Source organism: Leptonotus elevatus, chromosome 16 (genome assembly GCF_054856555.1).
Source record: "Leptonotus elevatus isolate MCC_2025b chromosome 16, RoL_Lele_1.0, whole genome shotgun sequence".
NCBI classification, from domain to species: Eukaryota; Metazoa; Chordata; class Actinopteri; order Syngnathiformes; family Syngnathidae; genus Leptonotus; species Leptonotus elevatus.
Window position 1 is genome coordinate 11,591,025 of NC_141254.1, and position 9,256 is coordinate 11,600,280.

General features: G+C 43.7%; 1 protein-coding gene across 2 annotated transcripts; it reads right to left on the reverse strand.

Annotated features, from left to right (window-relative positions):
* Positions 1-119: 119 nt before the first annotated feature.
* LOC147160750 (uncharacterized) lies at positions 120-7,300 on the reverse strand. Of its 2 annotated transcripts, XM_086097807.1 has the most exons (2): positions 1,239-7,300; positions 120-836 (listed from the first exon to the last, which is right to left on the reverse strand). In XM_086097807.1, the coding sequence occupies exons 1-2, from the start codon at positions 7,211-7,213 to the stop codon at positions 815-817; spliced, it is 5,997 nt and encodes a 1,998-aa protein (XP_085953933.1). In that variant the 5' UTR covers positions 7,214-7,300; the 3' UTR covers positions 120-814. The 2 variants fall into 2 exon arrangements, with proteins under 2 accessions (XP_085953933.1, XP_085953932.1); XM_086097806.1 differs by having other exon boundaries at positions 120-7,300.
* Between the last annotated feature and the right edge of the window lie 1,956 nt (positions 7,301-9,256).

The window sequence follows — 9,256 nt, forward strand, 5'->3', positions numbered from 1 at the left end:
CAAATACAGCAGCGTAGCTTTCCATGCCGACTGTGACGTCAGCATTATTACGTCGCAGCATATGCACGTCTCCTTATATGGAATTGTAATAAGAGACTTTTTCCTAATGACTGTTCATATTTGGTCAAGTGGATTTATTGTTTGTATTTTGATGTGACACAATACAAGATTCAAATTTGCGAGCAAGTTAATATAAACATGACAAGTATGCTAGTTTATCATACACTGGTAATATTTACACTCATATTACTTCACTATTAGGTAATGTTGAAACGGTTCTGTTTGCTTCATTGTAAGGCCACCTCCTTATCCTTTCTACTCTTTCTCCTCACTCTTCTTCTTGTCTCTCCTTTTTTTATGTCTCCTCCATTTGATCCCAGGCAGTTTCTCCTTTACTTCTTCAACTTCTCCTCATCGTTGGTTGCTCCACTACCTCCTATGTCCACTCTTTCTCCTCCTTTTGATTCTAGTCAGTTTCTCCTCCACCTCCTTTCCTTTCTTCACTTATTTTCTCCTCGTTATGGCTCTTCACCTCCTTTTTGCACCACCATCTTTTATCGCTCTATCTCCTCCTCTGACTCCTCCTCATCTTCACCTCTTCCTCCTACTTACTCTTCTCCTTATGCCTCCACTAAATAACAATCTCTTCATCCTCCTGCTTTTGTCCTCGCCTTCATTTTTCTCTTCACCTCCTCCTCCTCATCTCCACTCCCTTTCTCCTCTTTAGCCTAGTTACTTTCTTCTTTACATTCTTCTGGTTATGCTCTTCAAGTTACTGCTCCTCATAGTCACTTTTCTTCTCTGGTTCACTCTTTCACCTCCTCTTTGCTCCTCTCCTTTCCCCCCACAACCTCCTTCTGTCAACGTCCCCTTGTTCACAATTTCTTATCTACACCCTGCTCACTCTCTTCTCTTCTACCTCCTCCTGGTCACTTTCCACCCCAAGATCTCTCTCCGGTCGTTCTCCCCCTCTCCTTTTCCACCACCTCCTCATCGTCATGCCTCTTGCCTCTCATCATGCTCACTTCCCTGGTTCTCCTCCTGGCCACTGTGATCTTCCTGCCTGACTGGTCTGCGGGCCCTGGGCCATTCTAATGGCCCTCCTCCTCATCGCGACCAAACTCCTCTTCGCCCTCTTCCTCCTCCTGGTGGTCATCCAATGCCTCCTCATTGCTCTGTACCTCCTCCCCCTCATTATCACCCAGCGCCTCCCGTTCTGTCTCCTCGCTCTCATCCACCTTTCTACCCAAAGCCTCCTCACCGCATCGTGCCACCGGCTTACAGGCACCTCCACGAGGTCGCTCTCCTTGTCGTGGTCGCCCATTGCCTTCGTGTTGCTCTCCTCCTGGATGTAACTCTCGTCTACATCCATCGCCTCCTCCTCCTCCTCCTCTTGCGTCGCCTCAGGGGCCTTCTCCCTTTCCCTGTTGTTTGTATCCTTATCCTTCTTCTCTTGGCCACCGTTTCTCTCGTCCTCGTGGTTGTTGTCTTCTTCACTGCCACTTTCCTGCTCACTGTCACTTTCCCCCTCACTGTCACTCTCGTCATCTTCCCCGCCGTGGTCACTTTCCTCCTCATTATCAGTTTCTTCCTCGTCATCCTCCTCCTCTTCGGTCTCCTCCTCATCGTCATCCTGGTCACTCCCCTCCTCGTCACTTTCTTTCTCCTCATCATCGAAGGTCCCTTCGTCCTCCTCCTGGTCGCTTTCTTCCTCTTTGTCACTCCCCTCCTCCACTTCCTCCGCATCCCCTGCCTCCCTTGCCTCCCCCGCCTGGGTCCACTCCTTCCTCTTTGGGTAATTTTCTTTCTCCTTGTCCATTTTCTCCTCTGGGCCACTGTCCTCAGAGTCACTCTTTTCCTCCTCTTCCTGGTGCTTATCCTTTTGGTAATTGATGTTCTTCTCCTCATGGTCGCTCATTTCCGACTCGTTTTGGTCACTGTGTTTCTCCTCCTCGTCACACTCCTTTTCATCCACATCTTTCTCTTCTTCCTCCTTCTCATGCTCTTTCACATGAAAACTCCCGTTTTCCTCTTCTTCCTGGTCGTACTTTTCGTCTTCCACATTGTAGCAACATTTTTCCTCCTCATCCGGGTCATCCCTTTTCTCCTGCTCACAGTCTTTCTCATGACACATTCTCTCCTCTTTTTCCTTATCCTCTTGTTCATTTTCATTCTTCTGTATCTCCTCCTGGTCATTCATCTTCTCATTTTTATGATCACTGTCCTCCTTTTCCTGGTTGATCATTTTCTCCTCCTCATTATTATTTTCCTTCTCCTCTTCCATCCAGTCAATATCCTCCTTTTGGTCATTCTGTTTCACCTCATTGCAACTCGTTTGTGTGTCCTCCTGCTCTTTTCTGCTGTCACCCTCTGTTTCATAATCACTCACTTTCTCCTCTTGCGTCTTCTCCTGGTCGGCCATTTTCTCACCAGTCACATCCTCCTCCTTCATCCAGTCAATCTCTTTTTCATGATCATTCTGTTTCTTATCTTCCTCCCCCTCCTCCTCCTCGTTGCAACTCATATTTTCCTCCTCCTGGTCACCCTTGTTCTCCTCATCACTCTTCTTCCTCTTCTCCGGTTCACTCTTTTTTTCTTTGTCTGCATGATCACACTCCTCCTCCTGCTCTTCTTCTTGGTCTGACATTTTCTCCTCTTCAACATCTTCCGTGGATTCCCCCTCTTTCAACCTACCAGTTTGGTTGTTCCCATTCTCCTCGTCCTTCTGGTCATTCATCTCCTCATCTTCATGACCACCTTCTCTCTCCTCTTTGACCCAGTTCATTGCCTCCTCTTGCTCTGTCCTTTTTTGCTCCCCCTTCTCATAACGCCCGTCCGCCATCTTCTTCTGGGTCCTCTTCTTCTTCTCAATGCGATCATTGCTTCCCCCCTCCTCCTCTTCCTCCCCCTCCTCCTCCTGGTTGCTGTTTTTCTCCTCTTCATGATCACCCACATTCTCTTCATCAGTCTTTTTCTCCTCTTCTTCATTATCACTCTTCTCCTCCTCCTCCTGCTGCTCATTCACCTCCTCCTCCTCCTCTTCATGACTATTCTCATTATCCTCCTGCTCTTCCTCCTGGTCACTCATCTCATTATGATCACTTCCTTTTTCTTCTTTCTCCCAGTTAAGCTCCTCCTCTTGGTCATTTATTTTCTCCTCTTCCAGGTAGCAGTTTTTTTCATCCTCTTCATAATGACCTACTTTTTCCTCTTGTTCCTCCTTTTGGTTAACACAGTAACTCATTTTCTCCCTTTTCATCCATTCAGTGTCCTCCTCTTGGTATCTCCCTTTCTCCTCCACCTCAGAGTTGTTCTGTTTCTCCTCTTCACTGTAATCACGCTCCTTTTCCTGGTTATAGTTTTTCTCCTCCTCATTGTCATCGCTTATGTTCTCCTCCTCCATCCAGTCAATCTTCTCCTCTTGGCTACTTATGTTCTCTTTTTCCTCTTGTTTGCTTTTTTTCCCCTCTAGATGAGCACTTCCTTTCTCCTCCTTCATCCAGTCATTCTCTTCCCGTTGGGTATCCTTCTCTTCTTCACCACTAGTCTTCTCCTCCTCGTCACCCTTTTTCTCCTTCTCATCATGATCACGCTTTTTCTCCTCCTTAACCCAGTCAATCTCCTCTTGGTCATTCCCTGTGTCCTCTTGGCGGCTATTTTTTTGCTCTTCATGATCACTGTCTTCCTCTTGCTCCTCCTCTGGGTTTCTATTTTTCTTCTCCTTCACCCAGTCAGTCTCCTCCTTCTCTTCCTGTTGCACCTTGTCACCCCTTTTCTCTGCATTGTAAGTCTTTATGTTCTCCTCTTCCTGGTCATTCTTCTTCTGTTTGTCTTCATGACTACTTTCCCTCTCCTCCTGCTCCTCCTTTTTCTTTTCAATATGATCACATTCTTTGTCCTCTGTCATGCAGGCAATCTCCTCCTCTTGGTTATTCATCATATCTTCTTTGTAACTCCCGTTGTCCTCCTCCTCCTTTTCATTTTTGTGCTCTTCCAAATGACCACTCCTTTTTTTCTCCTCCTGGTCATCCCTTTTCTCCTCTTGACTGTAAACACTCCTTTCCTCTTCCCTCAAGTCAGTCTCCTCCTTTTGGTAATTCATTTTCTCTTCCTCCTGGTGTTTCATCTCTTTTGTATGATCACTCTGTATATTCTCCTGATCCTCTTTCTGTTCACCCTTTTCATCCGCATCTAACACCTCGTTATTATCACTCCCTTTCTCCTCTTTCATCCAGTCCAGCTCCTCATCGTCGTCATTCTTTTCCTTATCACAGTTTTTCTTCTCTTCATGATCTTTTATTTGCGTCTCTTCTACTTGCTCCTGGTCACTTTTTTTCTCTTGTTGATCACTTCCTTTTTCCTCCTCCTGTTGATAGCTCGTTTTCTCCTCTAATTCATGATCACTTTCTTTCTTCAACTCCTCCAGGTCACCATTCTCCTCCATCTGGTCAAACTCCTCCTCTCGATCAGTTCTCTCCTCCTCCTGGCCGTTCATCTTCTCTTTGTATTCATGATTATTGGCCTTCTCCTGATCACAATTTTTCTTCTCTTCAGGGGGATTATGCGCTTTGTTTTCCTTCACCCAGTCAATCTCCTCCTTGTCATTCAATTTCTCCTCTTCCTCATCATACTTTTTCTCCTCTTCACAATCTCTTTCTTGTGGCTCCTCCACTTGCTCTTGGAGACTCTTTTTGTCTTGTTGATCACTTCCTTTCTCCGCCTGCTGGTAGCTCTTTTTCTCCTCCACTTCACAATCACTTTCTTTCTTAAATTCCTCCTCCTGGTCAATCTCCTCCTCCCGATCATTTTTTTTCTCCTCCTGGCTGTTCATCTCCTCTTTATCTTCATGATTATCAGCCTTTTCCCCCTGGTCACAATTTCTCATCTCTTCATTGTGATCATGCTCTTTTGTTTTCTCCTCTTTGTCATTCCTTTTGTCCTCTTCCTCCTCATCACAATTGATCTCCTCTTCATGATTTTTCTTTTGCGTTTCCTTTACTTGCTCCTGGTCACTCTTTTTGTGTTGTTGTTGATCATTTCTTTTCTCTTCGTCTTGCTGGTAGCTATTTTTCTCCTCCACTTCATGTTTACTCACTTTCTTCAACTCCTTCTCCTTCTGGTCACTTTTCTCCTCCTTCACTGGGTCAGTCTCCTCCCCCCAATCACTTTTCTCCTCCTGTTTTTTCACCTTCTCATTATCTTCATGGTTATTGGCCTTTTCCTCCTGGTCACTATGTTTCTTCTGCTCATTGTGATCATGCTCTTTTTTCTCCTTCAACCAGTCAGTCTCCTCCTCTTTGTCATTCATTTTCTCATTTTCATGAGCCTTCTCCTCCACATCCTCCCTGTCACTCTCTTTCCCTTCCTCTCTATGATCACTCACTTTCTCCTCCTCCTGGATGCTCTTTTTCTCCTCCTCGTCCTCCTCATGATCCCTCTCTTTTACCTGGTTCTCCTCCTGGTCACCTTTTTTCTCTTTTTTTCCTTTTGTCTCCTCCTTCAGTTGGTCAATCTCCTCCTCTTGATCCGTCGCCTTCTCCTCATCTTCATGATCACTTACTTTCTCCTTCCCCCACTCGGTTTCCTCCTCTTGGTCACTTTGTTCTTTCTTCTCATTGTGTCTCCTTATTTTTTCTTTCTCCTGGACAGACATTCCCTGGTTTATTTTCTCCTCTTTATGATCAGTTTCTGTGTTCTCCTCCACCTCTTGGTCATTATTTTTCTCCTCATTTTGATCTCTCCCTTCCACCTCTTTCACCAAGTCAGTCTCCTCCTCTTGGCCATTAATTTTCTCCTCCTCCAGGTCGTTGCTTTTCTCCTCCTCCAGGTTGTTGCTTTTCTCCTCGTCTTCATGATCACTCCCATTCTCCTTCCCCCATTCGGTTTTCTCCTCTTGGTCTCTTTGTTCCTCTTTCTCATCATATCTCCCTATTTTCTCTTTCTCCTGGTTAGATATCTCCTTCTGGTTTATTTTCTCATCTTCTTTATGATCAGTCTCTGTGTTCTCCTCCACTTCTTGGCCATTCTTTTTCTCCTCATTGTGATCTGTCCCTTCCTCCTCTTTCACCAAGTCTGTCTCCTCCTCTTGGTCGTCCCTTTTCTCCTCCTCCATGTTGTTGCTTTTCTCCTCATCTTCATGATCACTCTCTTTCTCCTCCCCCCATTCGGTTTTCTCCTCTTGGTCTCTTTGTTCCTCTTGCTCATCATAACTCCTTATTTTCTGTTTCTCCTGGTTAGACATCTCCTTCTGGTTTATTTTCTCTTCTTCTTTATGATCAGTCTCTGTGTTCTCCTCCACTTCTTGGCCATTCTTTTTCTCCTCATTGTGATCTCTCCCTTCCTCCTCTTTCACCAAGTAAGTCTCCGCCTCATGATCACTTTCCATCTCTTCCACCTCCTGGTTGCTCTTTTTCACTTCCTGTTCTTGATAACACTCATTCTCCTCCTTCACCCAGTTAATCTCCTTTTGGTCATTCATTTTCTCATCTTCCTTCTGATTGATACTTTTTTCCTCCTCTTCATGAGCTCCCTCTTTGTCCTCCTTCTGGTCAGCCTTTTTCGTCTCCTCGACATGATTGTTCACATTCTCCTCCTTTGTCCAGTCATCCCGCTCTTGCTCCTCATTATAAACCTCCATTTCCTTCTCTTCCTGGTCACACTCTTTCTCATTCTCATTGTGGTCACTGCTCCTTTCCTTTTCCTCCTCCACTTTGTCGTTCTTGTATTGTTGACTCTCCTGCTCCCGATCGTCACTTTGCTCCCCTTTCTTCTCCTTCACCCAGGCAATTTCCTCCCCTTGGTGATTCTCCTTCTCCTCATTGTCACTTTTTTTCTCCACTTCATGACCACCCATTTTGTTCTCCTCGTGGTTATTCTCTTTCTCCACCCCCACACGATTTCCTTCTTTCTCCATATCATCCCAATGTCTCTCTTCTGCTTTTTTGTCTTTTGCCTCCTCTCCTCCTTTCAGCAACCCCTTTGCCTCCTTTCCAGACATTCTTGGTGCTTTTGAGTCTCTCAATGAAGTCTTGGACTTAATGGCAAATAGTTTCTGTTGCGTCTTCTCCACACATGTCAGGTAGAACTCCAGCCAGCCGTCACGGATGCAAATCGCGTGATGTCGGCGTTCTCCCACCCGGTAAATCTCCCGGAAGCGTCGCAGTTGTAGATTCGACAGGCAGGAGCGTATTGGCAGCCTAATTTTACTCTCCATTTGGCGTGACTCTGCGTCACGCTGTTGCCCGCCGTAACGAAACTTCTTCGTCTTCTTTGACGCGATCGAGTCACCGCATTGCTTCCTGATGAGTTTAGTGTGGGGTTTTTTCCCTCTCTCTCTCTCATTCGGACAAATTCCAGATTTTCCTGCCTTTGTCGATGGCAACTTTCCTGTCTCATAAAGGACGACAGGGCCATGATGTTTGGTGATGATCATAATGACACGTAGGAATAAACAAATCATTGTCAACAATTGTGTTTGTGATTCACGAGGCATTGTAACTTTACCAGAGTGGGTTGATATGTATTATTGAGGTTATTTTAAATGCAACCCTGTTCCAAAGATCTGGAAATGGAAATCTACCAGAGCGGGCTGCTACATATGATCGGATACTGATGAATGTTTTTTTCTTCTTTAGACTTGGTTAAGAAATGTGTGACTAACTGCAAGCAATTGTATGTGTGTGTTCGTGAGTACATGTAAATTGACTTTTACACTTGGTGAAGCAGCATGTGCCTCAGTGAGGTTATTTTGAATATACCTTGTATGTTTGTGATGGTTATGAGATGGCTCCATGTTTAGTATGTTAGCCAGAAAACATTGTGAATTATATTCCCTCAACCATTTGCAACTTTTAGCTTTGCTGATCAGCGTTAGTTTGGCATTTTTCCTAGCTTTTGTTTGTGTTCTTAGAAAGTTCATTTATGTGTATGTGGCTTCTGAGAATATTGGCATAAATTGAATCCAAACAGCTGACTCAAAGCCAGCAGGATCCAAAAGAGGCCAACGTTAGCTATTGATTAGCTGTCCGTCTGCGCTGGCTGGATGTGCGCACTACTCTCTTGCACCACTTTCTCTTATGATGCTTAGCGGAGGTTTAAAACAACAAAACCAAACAAAAAAAGTTCTCCACCAAGGAGAAAAAGTCAAAACATAGCAACACACAAATTTAAAAATATATATAGAGGTCTCTAGATGAGCACAATTGCAGCCTGATCTGACACGGATATAAATTTGTTTACATCGTTGCCAAATGTGCAATCTGGATCGGATCTGGATCTCATATGGGGAAAGTCTTTTTGGGAGAATATCTCTATATAATACAGTAGACACTAACATTTGAAGATATTTAAAATGATTTCCCCTGTTGAATTGACATTATTGGCAAATGTTCAGATTGGATCAGATCTGAATTCAGAGCACGTGGGGAATACTTTGGAAAAACATGTATAACATAAAAGAGGTTACTTAGGATTTTCTATGTCAAATTTAAACTCTTGAAGTAGCGTTGTTGCGACTTGACTTGTTTGGATCAAGATTTAGAGAGGAAAATATCTCGGAATAGTACTGTATTTACACCTGATATCATAGAATTATAAGCCTTTGAACGTGTTAAAAAGTATTATCCCTGTTGAGTTTACATTGTTGCTACATGGTCAATCAGGATAGAATCCAGATTCACAAAACCTGTAGAGAAAATACCAATCAATAATACAGATATGTTCAATATACATCATAGCCGAATAAGCATTTAAAGATGTTAAATAAGATTTTCCATGTTGAATTTACTCTGGCCAAATGTGCAATCGGATTTGGCTCCTGATTCAGAACATATGTAGGGGGTGGGTGGGTCTTGAGAGAATACCTACAACAATAAAAAGCATGTATTTTAGACACACATAATATTTGATAGGATTTTACCCAGTGAGTTTACATGAAGTAGTTATTTAAATGCAGTCTGGATCAGATCTAGATTCAGCGCACATGTGGGAAAAATACTGTGCAAGAATATCAAAATAAAAAAATCACAAGACAAAAAATAATAATCTAAAGATGTTAGATCGGATCTTCCCTGCGTCTAAATATGTTAAATAGGATTTTCCATATTGAGTTTACACTGTCCAAATATGCCATTGGTTTTGGATCTGGATTCAGAGCATATGGAGGGGGAAAAACCTTGAAAAATAATGTTTAATATGAAAGGCAAACGTCTGAAGATGTTTAATAGGATGTTACAAAGTAAGTTTATACACAGAATAT

Excerpts from the sequence above, each read along its gene's own strand:
- LOC147160750 (XM_086097806.1), bottom strand. The coding sequence starts at position 7,213 with ATGGAGAGTAAAATTAGGCTGCCAATACGCTCCTGCCTGTCGAATCTA.